Source organism: Bacillus rossius, assembly GCF_032445375.1.
Source record: "Bacillus rossius redtenbacheri isolate Brsri chromosome 4 unlocalized genomic scaffold, Brsri_v3 Brsri_v3_scf4_2, whole genome shotgun sequence".
In the NCBI taxonomy this organism is placed as follows: domain Eukaryota; kingdom Metazoa; phylum Arthropoda; class Insecta; order Phasmatodea; family Bacillidae; genus Bacillus; species Bacillus rossius.
In genome coordinates this window covers 51,326,342-51,343,233 of record NW_026962011.1, presented here as the reverse complement: position 1 = coordinate 51,343,233, position 16,892 = coordinate 51,326,342, and the positions used below count along the sequence as shown (strand labels likewise).

General features: G+C 40.0%; 1 protein-coding gene across 2 annotated transcripts; it reads left to right on the top strand.

Moving 5' to 3' along the window:
• The first annotated feature begins 129 nt into the window (after positions 1 to 129).
• On the top strand, positions 130 to 15,131 carry LOC134541896 (uncharacterized). 2 transcript variants are annotated; one of them, XM_063385628.1, is made up of 9 exons: positions 130 to 379; positions 1,381 to 1,609; positions 3,728 to 4,165; positions 5,612 to 5,766; positions 7,327 to 7,482; positions 8,602 to 8,745; positions 9,893 to 10,167; positions 12,871 to 13,046; positions 14,709 to 15,131. In XM_063385628.1, exons 1-9 carry the CDS (start codon positions 218 to 220, stop codon positions 14,951 to 14,953), a joined length of 1,980 nt encoding a protein of 659 aa, XP_063241698.1. In that variant the 5' UTR covers positions 130 to 217; the 3' UTR covers positions 14,954 to 15,131. The 2 variants fall into 2 exon arrangements, with proteins under 2 accessions (XP_063241698.1, XP_063241699.1); XM_063385629.1 differs by having other exon boundaries at positions 132 to 379; positions 9,902 to 10,167.
• The last annotated feature ends 1,761 nt before the right edge of the window (positions 15,132 to 16,892 follow it).

Below are 16,892 nucleotides of genomic sequence, written 5' to 3'. Positions count from 1 at the left end.
AATTCATTTGTTTTAGTATTAATGGGCTAATATTTATAATTATTACCAGACAATGAAATATATTTTTATTATGAATCTGAGATGGTGTCTTTATACGTTTCTATATAGTATATCCCCTCGCAAAGTGAAGAAAACTTTTCTTAGTTTTGTTTTTCACAATGGAAGAATTTATTTTGGATTTAGGAAATTGAACACGATCACATGTTTTTGTTTTTAAATGATGAAAATGGAGGATGTTTTGAAATGTGAGGAGTACTTTAGGAAAGGGATGTACGACAAATGCGAGAGTTTACTCAAAAACATCACGCAACAAAACATTCATTACTCGAATGATGTTCAAGTTATTCTAGAAAACAACATGACAGTTGTTCAAGCACTTGTAAGTGTGTTTGACATATTATTTCTTTTAATTTCTGCTGCCATTTGGCATAAGCCGGGTGACAATCTTTTTATTCTACTTCATTCTTAGCCTCTTCCTAAATCCTCTTTCAAAATATTCCATTAACTAATATTTTTCATAATTTTTTGACATCTTTTTTTAGCTCTCAATTATCTTCCTCATCTCTGAAAACATTTCTGAAGCTCTCCTACCTACTTCCTGTCATCTCTCTCTACCCTATGCCTAAACTTTCTACACCCACTCAACCTAATCATTTCTGGTTTAAATATCCTAACTGGCTTTTTTGTTTGCCTTCTGATCCTCTCAACCAATTCATTCTTAATTCTGATATACATTTCCTTTCTTTTCATAGTTTTCTAGTTTAGACTTTCCCATCACCAACATAGCTGCTCTCCTGTGTACAGTGGGGACATCAGCTACCTCTTTTCCTTTCCATTGGTATACAGTCACGGGCCACCTGGGTACGCGAGTCCCTACGGTGCATCCAACAGGGATGTTTCCCAGCAATAGCATGTAACCTGACGTAAAAAAGGAATTGTCATTACATATATCAAACCTAATGACAATTCTTTTTTTACGTCAGGTTACAGGTTACATGCTATTACACATAAGTCGGCGCTCTGTGCATTCATACTACTAAATAGTAAATAGATAATAGGTAATTGTTTAAATAAGTATACTATAAGAACTAAGTAGGTAGTGAAAAATTTATTAGATATGTGTGATAATGAGGGTAATAGTCATGAGAGAATGAAAAGGTGGTTTCTTTATATTGAATTAAATTAATGTTGCTGTGTAATAATGAAAGTGTATTTGAGATTGTAGAATTGATGAGGAAAGTGAACGGAATTGACATATGATTTTTTGATAACATGAGTTAATCCATCAGCACAGAGATTTTTATACTTGCAGTATGTAGACTATTTCTCCTGGAAATAAGTTGCTTAACGATGGATATAAAATGATTGTTTTTCTTTTAGAAAACACTCACGAGTATAACGACAAGTGTGGAGTCTTTGATGGAAGATTTCTCGAACCAGCTGTTCACGGCATCTCTTGTCCGAAGTCGTGCACCTATATCCTTAGACACAGAGCTCATCTTGGCCTGCAACGCCTTGTGGCTTGGCTGGCACAGAGCTGACCCCTTGCGTCATGATGCTGAGGCAGTTCACTTGTGTAGGAGTGTTGCCATGCAGGCAATGAAACAAGGTAAGCACAGCAACAATATAGCACATAGCTACGGCAGTGGCTGATTTACCAGCAGGCTGAGCAGGCTTGAGACAAGGGTGGCAGATTTTTGGGGCGGTAAATTTGGGGACCAATTTTTTTTAATTTTTTTTTTTTTGCTACCTCATAGAAATCAAAAAGATTTCTGCATGGCGGTTTTCTGTTTGCAGAAAGAATTCTGCAACAAATTTTGCCGATGACATTGTACGTTCCGTGAATCCGTTTTGCAAACTTCCATATTCTAGAGCAAAACAGCTAGTTCGCCGCTCGCCGCCCCCCAACCAGTAACTGGCCTCTGCGCCCTCTGCCCACACTTTGAATGAGCGAAAAGAGCGAAATTATAGAACATATATTTCTCTCTTCCCACTATCAACCCGTACATGCCAGTCCTACTACTGGTTGGAGTCTGCGAACTGGATGGTTTGTATATATAATGAACAAGATTACTTACGACAATATCATCAATGATTTTGCCAACAAAAAATCGCGCAAAAAGGTATTGTAACAAACTTTTATAACTTGACTGAGTTGATTATTTTTAACTGTTTGTAAGCACAATAAAGGTTATTTACTCACGTTTACCAAATGTACATTATTGTGTAAGTAGCATGCCCCGCTTTATTATTTATACATTATTGAGCTTTGATTAGCTCAAAAATATACCCAAAATTTATTTTACGTGTAATTTCAACGAAATTGTTGGATTGTAAAAATAATCTAGGTCATGAAAATTGTAGAGGCAAGGGCGGCAAAAACTTTACAGCCTATACCTTGAAAATTTGTAAATCCGCCACTGAGCTACGGTACCTTTACAGAACAGTGTAGGCCTGTTATTTTAGAGGTTCTCAGTGGTTATGTACATTATGAAATTATGCTCATCTAGAAGTAAGATATGATTGAGAGAATTTTGTAACATCCAAGTTGTTTGGAGTGTGCTATAAACATACAGCCATATCTTTGAAATATTATCTAAGTAAGCTTTTCAATTCATACATAACTGTGAAATGTAAAACCTTATCTTTTACATTCTAAGGAAGCTACACATCGTGACATTGCAAAACTCCTGCCTCCCTCAACTTTGCAGAATATTTTTTATAATACGTATAATATGTTTTTTTTTTCAGTAAGATGGTATATCAGCTGATTATATGGTACAAACTCGTAGTGACCTAATTTTTCATATTTGTATTTTATCATTGTTAATATATGTTTTTACTATTTTTTTTTTTTACCAGGTTTGCTTGGTTACTATTTGTGTTTGTGATTTAGAATTTTATTTTATTTAAATGTTATTTTTATACCTATAATTCTACATGTGTATTTGGGATGTTTCTAGAACATGAAGCAGTAGTTTGTGTGAGAGAAAGGAAGAAATATAGATGTGTAATGCCAAGGTGCCAAAATGATAGATTTATTGCATTCCATGTTAGAGAGAGACAATGACACTAGCCAGTTCTTTGGGAAAGCTCTTTAACCGGTGTAGCCATTAGGAAGGCAACTTTTTGGGGAAAGTCCCCAGCAGGTATCTGCAAAAGTAAGTTAGTGCTTTTGTTTGGACAAATCATGTAAAGGAAAGGAAGGTTTTTGTTGTGAGAAGGATAAAAGTCTTAATTAATTTCGTACTCTTTTATTTAAATCAAACGAGTAACGGTGTTTGAATAATCGAATAATCATAAACAGAACTTAACACCAAACTGCAACTTCTGATGACATATTTTTTCGAGCGTTTTTGTATGTGGAAGAAACAGTCGTCATCTTAGCCGGTGTACAATTGCTGTGACTTGTTACAACGTTTATAAAAATAATATATTTGTATCAAAAAAATTCCTATTTGTGATTCGAGAAAAATTACTCTTTATTTTATCGAGAGCTGACTAACAGCATTGTGAAAAATTATCTTCTTGGAATTTAGTATATTGGTGTTATTAAAAAAAAGATAACATAGTCTCATTTGTTACATGTTCTTTTCTTGAAGTCCAAATTTTTTTGTCACATAAATATTTCATCTTTAGTAAAAATAAATAGTTATCTTATCAAAAGTAGTGATGAACCAGTCCTCGAGGTGACCCTGCAACTGAATGCCGGGCGGTACCACCGCAGTGCTGGCGGCGTGCCGGGAGGGCGTCGCGGACGGGCGGGCGGAGGACGACGGGGCGCTGCTGGGGGCCGTGCAGGCCTCCCGAGCCCTGCTCCCCGGGCTCGGCCCCCGGGCGGCCCTGCTGCTGGCCCAGCTGCACGCCCTGCTGGCCCTGGTGCTCTCGGAGCACCGCCCCTCCGGTCCCGCCCTCCTGGGGGCGCTGGCGGACCTCACCCGCGATCCCCCGCCCGGGGACCCTGCCCTTGCCCAGCGCCCCCCGGTGGTCCCCTTCAGGCTGGGCTGGGGGCCAGTGAACGCCACCGGCGAGGAGCCGGGGCCCGACCTGGGGCCCCTGGCCGGCGCGCTGTGCCTCGCCCGGCTGGGGGACTGGGGCCGGGCGTCCCGCCTCCTGGCCGCCGCCCCTCTCGACCTCCTCCGGCCCGTGAACAACTACATCCAGGGTAATAACTATACCAGTTACACAGTGCATTTCATTGTGAGATTAGATTTCTTGATTTATGACACAGCTTAACTTTTTTGGTTTATGTATTAATATTAAAAACAAATTTAAAATACAATAAATTGTATAAATTTTTTGTCAATTTTTGTCTTAACATTTAGTACTCTTTTGCCTAAACAGTCTACAAGTACAGTATTTCTCTAAGGTCTGCTAGGGGTTTTGAAAAATTGTAGTTTAAAAAAATTAAATGACCTAACTACATATGTATCTATGGTCTTTGGTAGATTGAAGTAAAACCCTGGAAGTTTTTTTAACTACTTTAGTAGACCTAGATATGAATCCTGCTGTAGGTAAGTGCTTACATACAGACCCCAATAGAGTGGGGACCATCATTTTGCAGAATGATATTAGACTAAAAGTGCTCAATTTGTGGCACAGTGTAGAATGTCTAGGTAATCATTCCTGATCACTGTCTTCTCTTGAGAAAAAAAAAAGGTCCATTAATCTGGTCATGCATAACCTCAGACCACACACTCACTTCGTAACCTCAACGTCTTACGCAAAACTCAGTGTACTGTAGCACGTGGAATTTCCAGTTCTTGCAAAGCTCTACGTGTGGATTTTGCAGGACTGCGTGTAAATGTACTACGGATTCTTTCGACACGGTCATCATTAGCACCTGGTCATCCACTTCTTTTGTGATCATGGATGCTACTGGTTTCTAGGAAACGTCATTGCCAGTCTCTTAGCACATAGTCACTAGGAGGTTGATTATTAAACTGTTTGCAGTAATTTCGTTGCGTCTAGGTGACTGAGTTTTATTTCAAAAAGCCATGCGACATAATGTCCACGCTCTTGAATAGTCGCCATTCCACAAACAACTGACTGAGACAACTAAAGATTGCAACTTATGTCTTCTGTTGGTGCAAGGAAAAAACTTCCAGAGTTTTACTTGAATTTGCTTCAAACGGCATGTAGCTAACTCAATTAGATCTTTCGTGATATATTTTCAAAACCCCTAGCGGACTTATGATACATACTGTATGTGAACAGCCGCATAGAATTTACTTTGCAAGTAAAAATATAAAAATTATTATCTGAAATTTATTTATACTGTGTTAATTTTTAAAAAAGTCCAGATGGGCAAGCATGTGTTTAGAATGTGTGTATATGCATAAACAAGTTCGTTAAGGTGGTCTTATAGTATAATAGCATGAAATAAATGTCAGTAAGATGATTTGGTGCTTAACTACCTATCATGGTTTAAGATTCTTTTGTGCAGGTAACTATTAAAGCCTCATAGCTGTGTAAAATACAACTTTGCTATTATATTTTTAATTCAAAGGTAATTTCTCAATTTTTTAAAGTGGGTGTTAATGTTTGCAGGAGATATTATTCAAATAATATGAAGTGCCACCTAATTTTTTTTCTCCTTGTTCTGAATCAGCACTTTGCCAGTTCAACGCCGGGGACTTGCCGAGCTGCCAGTGCACTCTGAAACGAATACTCTGCCGCCCCGCGGGGACGGTTGTTGAATTCAGAGCACGCATCCTGCAAGGACGCCTTCTTCTGAAGGAAGGCAGTGCCGAGGCAGCCATCCAGGTGGTTTTTTTTTTAAATTTAAATTGTGTTTTTTTAGTTTGGCTCCAACCAAATTCCAGTAATTTATAGAAATGTGTATAGTTAGTGGCAGTGTAGATCAACTGAATGTGTGTGTTATATTAATGCTTTCACAAGGAATGTATTTGTATACTCAGGAAAAAAGAGCTTATTTATAGAAATTATACAAAACTGTTGACTGAAAGGCTATTATTGTTACAAAGAACTTTATAAAACTAAAAATGTAGTGCAATCATAGTAAAAGGTTCTAATGTCAACACCAATAAGGCAATGGCCTCAGAAAAAAGGGTTGTGATTGAAGGAATAGGAGGCTCATGAGTGTTGGGACAAGGCACAAGGGAATAAGAATGGGTGAGCAGCTGTGACGAGACCAGCTACAATAGTGTCTTAGGATTACAATCTGAAAAATTCGTACTTGCTATCTTGGAATAGAAAGAAGTGGGATTTTGATTCAGTAACTACTTATATTGTAGGTACTGTAAACAGTATTTTTCAAAATTTATGGTACGTAAATAAGGGAGTGATAACGCAACTAGTCAAGCTCAATCACCCTACAATGTGTGCACAGAACTCAACTGGTGAATGACTAGAAGGCACTTGCCAGCAACTATGAACATGCAGTTTACTGCAGCCGTCGGCATTTGTGCTGCGGATCTCCGACAAAATGGATGCGTGCACGGATTGTACCAAGAAGGTTTCTCAACTTGGCAACCACAATTTTGATCGGTTGTTGTGTGTTGTGGGATTTGAGTGTTTGGAAGTTTCCTTAAATTCTTCAATGTCCTGTTATTGTCTCTTTCTGGCTTGTTTCTCATTATTTCATAACAAAGCACTTGATGCCCAATAGTGCTTCACCTATTGAGTTCTATGCATATATTGTAGGTGATAAGTGCTTGTTTAGTTATCACCCCCCCCCCCCTTCCCACCCCCCAAAAAAAAAAATGTAGCATGAATTTTGAAGATCTGTATATTTTAACTCTGAAATGGGTGGTTGTTTCTGCTGTTCAAGTCATCAGTCTTCAGACTGGTTTGACACATATCTTCTTGCCTGTCTACCGTGGGTGATTTGTTTCCTCCACGTAGCTAGCTTTATATATCCTGGCCTTCCTTCCTTTGCAGTTCTTAACACTAACTTTTTCCCACATCTCAGAGTTAACCAACTCGGACTTCAAAATTTGTCCAACTGTTTCGTTTTGCTTGTAATACTGTTAATCCTCAAAATTTTCGTCAATTGTCAATAACAGATTTCTATTGAGCCTACGACAAAGTACATACTTGTTTATAGCGTATGTGTGTTGGCATTATTAACTGTTTGTGTGGACTGCAAATCTACTGAGTGGTCTTCCACAATTTCAGTAATGTATTTTAGTAAGCCAGGTTATTTGCCCAATTGGGATCTCACTTATCTTGCGAATATTTTTAATTTTGCTGCAGTTGAGTAATAAAACTTGGCTGCACCTATTTCTACAGAAACTTGGGTTTATTTCTGTGACTATAAATGCCCTGCGCTTGTTTACGAAGTGCATTGTGTTGTTTTCGAAGGAATTCTCGAAAGCCTTGTCCCTGGTGGAAGACTCAGAGGTGGCACGGTATTACATGGCACAGTGCCACCGGGCGTTGCTGGAGTCCAGCCGTGGCTGTGATAGCAACAGGCACCGCGCCAGCTACGTGAGAACCCTGCGCAGAGTACTCCAGGTGGTGAGTTTCTGTGCACGGCTTGCTCTGCGTGTGTGTGTGACAGTGGTTATAGTTGAATCTTGCATAATAGGTAGTCTTTTCTTCTCACTGCCGCACAACATCTCATGTGTGAGTTTTTTCAAGTTAGGTAACTTATGTATGCAAAAATGTGCTCACAATTTCAATTGAGTAAATCATAATTAATTTACCTGATAGTGTTTTAAAATGAATGAAACCACCTAATTAGACTCTACCATTCTAATCAGCACAAGGTTGTCTGTAAATACGTAGTGAATCAATTTCAAGACTTTTTCAGGACCGTTGAATAAAATTTTCTCACAACTTTTTCATATCACATATTTATGGTAAGCCAAAGTAAACGTACAAAATCATAAAAAAATATTTTTTGCAGGATCATGCCAATTTTATGTTAGAATACGTAAAACTTTTCCAAGATATTTCCACAGTATTAAGGATAAGATGCTGAGTTTCTCCTGAGCACGCAAAGGAAGACCACAAAATGCGTAGTTTCCAACGTACTCAATAGAGAGGATGAGCTTTAGTTGAGTGATGGAGTGTTTCGATGTTGAAAAAGCAGGGGGGAGGAAAGAGGACTCTTTTTCCGGACTTATGTCACCCAGTGGGTGTCATGTTTACGATGTGTCAGAAAGAGAGGGATGGGGGATGCGTACCTCGGAGAGCAGCTAGCTTTCCGCGCGCTGTTACTTTGTCCCTTGCCGACTCTAGTTTTCCAAAATTAAGCTAGTGTCTTGTAAGTTACTATTGCAACATATATACTGGTGTGAGTATAACTTATGGCTGTCACATCTGGTGAAATGGAGAATGCCTTCATGCAATCCCTACTGGTGATATCAAGCATTGCAGGTAGCTCGTCTTGTATTTATATACTTCAAGAAACATGAGTTGTAGTTTATCATTATTGCTGTAGTCGAAAATTAATTCCGAAAAGGCCACAGACCTTTACCACGAACCACCTTCGCTACCCAGTTAAGTCTCAGAATGAAAATAGGTAGAGTGTAAGATACTGGTCATGGGATAGAGAGCGGGCACTTGGAAGCAGAGCTTGTTAGTGTGTGTGGTATGTGAATGAATTAGTGCAGCTAAAACTACGTGTTCCAGTTGCAGCAGGCAGAAGATGCACCGGGTAATAATCCAGCCTTGCTGAGCTGGGAGCAGAAGTTGGAGCGGATCTTCCACCCACGGCCGGAAGTCACAGCTGCCGGTGTTCTGTACGAGCTGGGCAACTGCATGGCAAGAGACCAGGTAGTTATATTGTCCTCCTGTCTTTCCTGGTGCTACAACTATAACTGTCTGTGCATCGGCAATGCAGGGATTCTTGGCCCACAGCTTATTTCCCTCGTGTTGCTCCCTCTTAGCTATCACCTCCCACCTAGCACTTATTAGCAGCCTGCTGCTCATGAAAGACTGGCCAGTGTAACATTCAAGATGTACTTTCAATTTTCCGAATATGAAAGTAAGTCATTAAAATACCTTACACAGTGATAATCACTTCAAAACTAGGTACGTACTTCTATTTCTCAATCTAATCTTCACCAATATTCGTGCATGTATCCCAATCTTTTATCAGTGCCCCAATACCAGCTGCATAAAATTCTTTGGGTTCCTGTCTCAACCACAGTTTGACATCCTTCACAATCGAGTACCGTACCCATTTTGAATGCTACCTAGTCAATATGAAAAGAATATCTTAAATCTAATGAACATTCTTTGAAAGTACTTGTTACTATGTATGTACTTAAAGATAAATCATAACTATTGTGATGTATGAAATGACTTTGTAATAGGGTATAGCCTTTATATATTGTTTAGATGAATGAGAACATGTTATTATTAACTGTCAACCACAGGATAGTTTTAGTTTGCTACAGCAATGGGGGTTGAAGTGTTGGTCGAGGTTCAGGGCGCCACCACATGTACAATGGGCATGTGGACCCGGCTGCTCTGTTCCCAGGGCCGTGACGTAGCCCGTGTGTGGCGAGGCCCGTCTCCCCCTGTAGCACTGACAGGTGCGTGGAGCTCCTTCCTCTCGCAGCGCTCGCGACTCACTGCCCGCTCGTCCTCGCTCGGCAGCTCTCGGGAGCGGAGCACTGACGCCATGTCGGCGGGCGGGCGTAGAGGGGGGGTGGGAGGAGGGGAGGTGGTGGCACATCGTGCTCAGAAGGGCGCAGCCCGGGACCATGTCAAGTTGGCCAGCTTCTTCCGGAGACAGCCATCAAAAAGCCGTGGTGAAGTTTACGAGTTAACGAAGAGAGGGACGAAAGAAGGTTGTAAATGTGTCTCCAGTCATAAAACACGACTGAAACTTGCATAGTTCTGATGAGATGCACAGTATGCGAGGGGTGGATGTTGGGATGTGTCCACTCTCCCAGAAGAGGGTGGTGGGTGTGAGTGGTTGCAGGAGATGCGGGAGGCCAGCAGGCTGCTCCAGGGCGCGGCGGAGCGGCTGGAGGCGGGACAGCCCCTGCAGGGCAGCGCGTGTGACCCCGGGGCGACGCGGAGGGGGGCAGTGCGGGACGCGGCGGCGGCCGCGCTGTGGGCCGGCGACACAGAGGCCGGCCGGCGCCTGCTGGCCTCGCCCCCCGAGGAGGCCCTGGGTCTCGCCCTGCTGGCAGACGCCCTCGAGGCCATGGGCAGCCCCGAGCCGCACCTGGCTGCGCTCGACAGGTGCCCTTCCTCCGGCCCCTGTGGCCGTTACCGTACCTTACTGCACGCTCGTCATTGAAGATCAGAAAATGAATTTCCCCCTTAATACAAGATTTAAAGCCACTTGTTCACGGGTACAGTAATGGTGCCTTCAACTTTCCTTATATGTATGCAGTGTAAGGGAAATTTACTATGTATTTATTATACTATAAGGTATTTTTGGCCCTGCGAGTGTGTGTATTCACATAGCTTGGAGATCCATCGCTTCTCTGGCAGCAAGCCGCACCAGGCGTGTGTTGTGTCGTTCAGCAGTTTTTTTTTTCCTGTTGGAAGCATCACACTGACTTGCGTTGTGAAGAGGGAAGTACCTGGAGGTCGTTGTACTGTAGCATGGCAGAACATGAACCATGGAAGGGAGCAGAGTTACGTTGCAGCAAGAGCGAGGGCAGACAAGTGATAGTTGCACAGGGACACGCTTAAGAGTTAAGGACTGTATTCCAAGACATTCGGGTGAGATAGCGAATAAGCACTACCTTGTTGGGATGCAACTGCAACCTAACTCGCAGACCGTATTACAGGACGGTTCCAAAACCCAATCCCTGGTAGGTAACGAAAGAGCAACCGTTTTAATAAGGCTAGTAACTGATTTCAGTGCTTTCTAGCGGACGTTTGGCAACCATCTATACATTTACTACACCAAATATCCTACAGATAACAGCACTATCGTGCAAATTAAATTGTGTATTTTTAATTTTCTCAAGTAAAGTGTACAAAATGTATTCCAAAATAGTTTTGCTATCATAAAATATATTTTGGCACACAAACATGGTGATTCAGCCATCTGGATGAAATCAACGAAAAGTGAGCTCCGCACATGCGCGTAATTTTGGCAACAGAACGGCAACGGATAGGACACCAAAATCCGTTGCCCAAAAATAAGGGACTGGCCGTGTCATATTGTGCACTAAGAATATGGTTAGGGAACAGGTGTAGCATATTCAACACCTAACCCCTTATTTTTATGTCCTGAAATACCGGCCTAAGACTTACCTACATTAATAGCAGAGCAGCAGATAGTAATGAGTGCAGAGGGTTGCATTTCTGGTTCAAAGCTAGAGAGAGTAGGAGCACCCAGAGAGTCAGAGACTGAATCTGTAATGTGCGGATCAGTGCAAAAGCAATAAGTAGTGTTTTATGATCCGAATGAGCATGCAATATTACTTGAGTACACATTACGGCTTCCCGGACTAAGGCAAATACTTAATCGATAACCGATAAGTGCAAAGATACAGAATCCAGCCCTACATGATCCTGACCTTCCCCTTATCTAATCCTCTCTATTTCCCATCCTCTTCTTCTGTTCTGTGGTGTCAAAATCAGTGGTCATATGAGTATCCACTCAACCAAAATATGACCGTTACAGCAGTCAAAAAAAATTTTTTGGTAGCAATTTATGAAAAATTTATATCATTATACAGAAACTGTAATAAAAAAAATACTTTTTTTTTCTCATAATGGCTGAGGAAGGAGGATGAAGAGGGTATTTTATTTTGGCCACTACAGCCTAGAAAAAAATGTGAGTAGAGGGTTCGGTACGTGGAACTTGTCGACCTGCAGTTTCTGGAACAAAAGAGGGCTTTTAAATTATGGAGTATAGAAAATGTGATAAATAAAGAATGCCAACACAAGGAGTTTTTATGTGTGGTTACAAGAGTAATTAATAGGTTCAAGTTAGTTATTTAATAATAATAAATTATGGCATAATCATCGGTCCTTGATAAGAGTGCAAAGTTTCAAATAAATCCAATGTTTTGAAGGGGGTGAAAATCACGTTCAAAGATTCCGTCACATAGATACATACAGGCGAAGAATAAAATCGTGTTAAAAATAGCTCTTCATCACTCCCCTTGATGCAATATCATCATAAGTACTGCTGTATGTGTGGACTTTAAGCTACAGCGACATATTACCTTTTATGTAAGATCTTTAGTTTCTTAAAACTTGCATAAAAAAGCTTGTCTTAAATGCCAGGTAATATCTGTATACTGACTGCTGTTGTACTGAGTTAATAGGGTGGTGTACAAGGGAAGAAAGATAATTATGAAGAGAAAAGTTTTGAAGATTTGAAAGAACTTCAGACTTTTGTGCCCTTGCATCCACATTTACAACCTATGCAAGCAGTGTTGCTGTTCTGTATCTGTCTCGCTTTACTGTACGATTTCTGTGCTGCACAATTTATAGCAAAGTAGTTGAAGCTTATCTTTTCTTCACCTTATCTTTCTATTCTTGTCCTTTCCATTTTCCTTCCCCATGCACCATGGCTGTCCGAGACTCCTAGCTGAGAGCGAGAATAACTATAGCCGTCTTTTTTCAGAGTTCTTTTACTTCTCATATTTCCTCCTAAATAGCTATGCAAAAATAATTAGATTCCATGTATATAAGAAAAATTTTGCTACATCCTTACCCAAGATTAAGTGGTCTCATATATTATGTATGAAAGTGCATTTTTATTTTCCAACTTTCCTCACTGAAAATCTGACCTTGTGTTTTATGTTGTGCTGTCTAATATGCAGGAAACTATAGGGTACTTGGTGATGTTCAACAATATTATTTAACACTCCCTACCCATCTGCCTTTTAATCATACGTGCCTGCTGTGTTTTTTTCTATGTCTTTTTTACATTAATACATTGTGAAACCAAAATGGTTGTGCCGTGTGCTTCAGGTCCCTGAAGTGTTTGGGTCGAAACAATTTTGGAGAAAGTTCTGACGAAGGAAACGAGACAACTGCAAACGCTCTGGCAGCCAAACTGTGGCTTGCCAAGGCCAGGAACTGCCTGCGAAGGAAGCACTTGAAGGACATGGAACATGCTGTTAACATGGCACAAATTTCAAATCCAGGCGAGTCACGGTATTATTTCCTGAAAGCAAATATGTTCCCCTTCATGTGGATTTATGTTAGAATCTCTTCATAACACCGCCCATTATACTGCGAATTAGAGTACAAAATAACACGGTTGCATGTTACAATCATATAACCTGCGAGAAGTGGGTTTCACTAATATATCTGGCTGTGCTTGAACATCATCATGATATAGATGTACTGACACAGTGTCTTGCTGCTTCTCATTTGTCACTGAGCTGAAAGTTAAATCCATACTTGCACACAAATGAGCTTATATGCTTTATGTTAAAAAGATAAAAAAATGGAACTTACAAGAAAAATTGTATTACCGTATTTACTCGTGTATAGCGCGCCCTCGTGTATAGCGCGCACCACGATTTTTGCAACTAATTCCAAAGAAAAAAAATTGAAATTTTTTTTTCCCCCATAAATAAATTTTACTAACATTTAGTGGTACCTGATTATTTAAATTGATGTGTGGTGATGCGTCAGGAAAATACATAAACTCTGCTGTCTAAACGGAAGATAATGAAGCGCTATATCGTCACAACTGGTACGTGGAAGGAAGGAAGGGAGGGAGGCGTGCCGCGCTACGTTGCTAAGCTGGCGCGGAGAACTTGATGACTCACCGGTGAGGAATGGAGGAAGCGAAGAAGCTGAACGGGGGGGGGGGGGGGGGGGGAGGGAACTGGTGACAACATTCTCTCTTTCTCTCTCTTTTTACTACTTCTGAGCTGGCTATCTGAAAAGGGGGGAGGTCTAAAAATAAACAAGAGACCATGATGTGCGAGCTTGCGCGCGCGCGCGTGTGTGTGTATGTGTGTGAAACAGAGGCCTTGTTGCTTGTGCGTATGTGTGGGGGCTGGCCAGAAACGTCACCCGTCACCCGGCAGTTAACGACTTCCACTCCTCCCCGCCTCCCCCCCCCACAAAATTTTTTTTTCCGTGTATAGCGCGCATCCTTATTTTTTTCCTTTACTTGAGGGGAAAAAAGGGCGCGCTATACACGAGTATATACGGTAGTATTTCCTACTTTTTAAAGGGAAGAACATACATGAAGCAGCAAATAAAGAGCTCTTATACGATACCACGTTTAAAAAAAAGAATTATTTTATATTTCTCTTAAAAAGCTACTGTAAATATAATTTGAGTTGGCTACTTGCCAAAATTAAGTATGACTGTGTTTATGTTTCAGCAATTTAAAGTTTATATACATGACTTATTATAGACCTAACAATTTGTTGGAAAGACATCCATTTTTTAAAAAAAAATGTCATCAAAAATTGTCTAAGTCTTTCATAAGACCCAACTAAATAACCATATCAAATAGATACAGTATTACAACACTGAGTTTAAATACTTAAGGTATTATGCCTAGGTGCAGCATTCGCTTCTACATTAACTAGCATTATCAACTGCAACAATCCCCTTAAGAAGTTATCTGTATTTTACAAACAAAAAAAAAAACTTATTTCCAGACTGAGATGAACATCAGAGAAAAAAAATCTGTTTGATCCTGAATGATTAGGGTAGTTAATTTCAATATTTATAATCAACAACGTAATGTCATCAAATCACATGGTTCTGCCATCTCTAGCGTGGATGCTAATGTGGAAGTAGTCTGTAAGCGTATGTGTGAATGATGTTTATTTTTCCAGACGACCAGGATGTGCTGTTCTATCGTTGCGTGCTGCTCCTGTCTCGCGGAGAGAGCTCCTGCAGTGACCTGTGGCTGCAGCAGTCTCGACGCCTCTCCTCTGCCGGGACAGATCTCAGTCTGTCGCTGCGATACCTACTGAGAGACAGAGTGTCTGAGCAGCAGAAGGATTGGTTGAGCTCGACAGCTGAAACTGGCCATTTGGACTGCGACCGAAGCCAGTGTCTCAACAAACTGTTGGAGTGAACATAATGTACTGTATTGTGTAGATTTGGAGAAAAATGCACTTTCGAGATAAAGTGTTCTGTTTCATTTGGCTTTACGTATGAGAAATCAAACACTTTGATCAACTTATTGATACATGTGTACATACTAATGCATTTAGGCATTTTGTTATAGTCAATAAATTCTAAATAATGTTTTAGATACACTTTTTCATGTCAACTTTTCTTATAAATGTGTTATTTTTCATCTGTGGTGAAATGTAAACCTCTTGGCCAGGTAAGTTGCATGTACGGTGGTATTGTCTTGAGCTCTAGTTAATTTTATAATTTATTGCAATTAAAGACAATACAATAAGAAATTATTTTATGTACCTAATTTAGTTTTAAAAGGTAGCACTGTAGTGAGCGTTCAAGCTCTCAAGTCAGGACCAGCATAAGAACAACAAAGTTTTGTGATATATTTCATTATCAAAGAAGTTATGTCTGTAGACGTTACAACTTATGGTGGTATCGGGAAATTTGGTAACAGTGTGCCCTGTTTAGTACAAACCTTCATTACACTAAAAAAATAACAGTTGCTGTAAAATTGGTACATTATGACATTATGAGGAATAAAATATTAGTCTCGCAAAATAGAATTGACCGGGTGGGACTGTAGTCTAGTTCATTATACCGAGAAAATACTATCTTGAAAAGTCTCACTTTTGAAAAAATTAAGTACCGGTATTGGAAAATATTTTTGAACAGATAGGACTGTAGTCTACTGCATGATACCGTGAAAATTTGATCGCAATAATCCTCAATTTCAAATAATGAAATACCGGTATCAAAAACCAAACTCTTTCACCCTCCCAGGACACACTAAATCACAGCATTCTTTGCTTTCTGACTGACTGCTTTTCAACTACAGCCATAAAACTCAATTTTATTTATTTTTTTATTTTTTTTTTCCTCTAGCTGTTTTAATTAACCTTTGTAACTCACTCTACAGATGAAAGTGGCACCAGAAAAACTAGTGAACATTGAAAAAATTTAGTTATACAAATAATTTTAAATCTTTGTGTTTGAATTGTGATTTCCACTCTCTAAAGAATTTTTCATAAACTCATAATCAAAAAGTTTGGGATTGCAGTATATTCACTTTTTTTTTATGAACACTACATAAATGTGATGTTTGTTGGTGCAATAGTTAAATGTTTATGCTTAACAGTAATAATTTCACGTGACTGATAAAAGAGTACAAGGCCTTAAGACATCACAGATATTGATATTTGCTGTTTGGGTGCTTATAAAAGTAACCAGTCAAGCCTTGGTAGGGACAATTAACGTACCATCCCATTCACCCAGTTTTTGGTCAGTACACTAGCAACATATTTAAAAGACCACATTAATTTGATTGCCATTATAACGTAGGAAAGTAATTTAGGGATTTTAATGTTACTGAAGCGGGAACATTAAAATTATCTAACTCGTTTTTATAGTTTACACAAGGGTAAGTGTCAGCCAGAGACGAATTTTTACGAAACAAATTTAAAAAAAAAAACTATGCTGGAGGGCATTCCCGCTACTTAAGTGATGCATTAACTATTGTGGGGAAAGAGGACTCTATTGTGAGCCAAGCTATCAATACACGTGTTAGCAAACTATTATGAACAGTGCGGAAGAAAATAAGGAAAAGCTGGCTGGCTGTGTTCTTGACTCCATTACAGGTATTGCACATGTCCCTTCCACGCACAGGCCACAGTGGAGATCCAACCCTCTGGTATTTCTTTTGATTCAGTCTCGCCCAAAGACCTCACGAGCGACGCGTCACTTTGGCTGGTTGCCCCTACTCAGCTCGAGCAATGACACACCAAGCTTAGTCGTAGCTCCTTCTCTGGTTTCACTAACACCGAGTTGTTTAGATTCCCACGCCCAGCATTCAATATTTCAGTTATAATTGTATACGGTAAATCCCTGTT

Coding starts and splice junctions, on each gene's coding strand:
- LOC134541896 (XM_063385628.1), top strand. CDS start 218: ATGATGAAAATGGAGGATGTTTTGAAATGTGAGGAGTACTTTAGGAAA. Junction 7,483..8,601: donor TGCGCAGAGTACTCCAGGTG/GTGAGTTTCTGT, acceptor TACGTGTTCCAG/TTGCAGCAGGCAGAAGATGC. Junction 8,746..9,892: donor ACTGCATGGCAAGAGACCAG/GTAGTTATATTG, acceptor GGTGGGTGTGAG/TGGTTGCAGGAGATGCGGGA.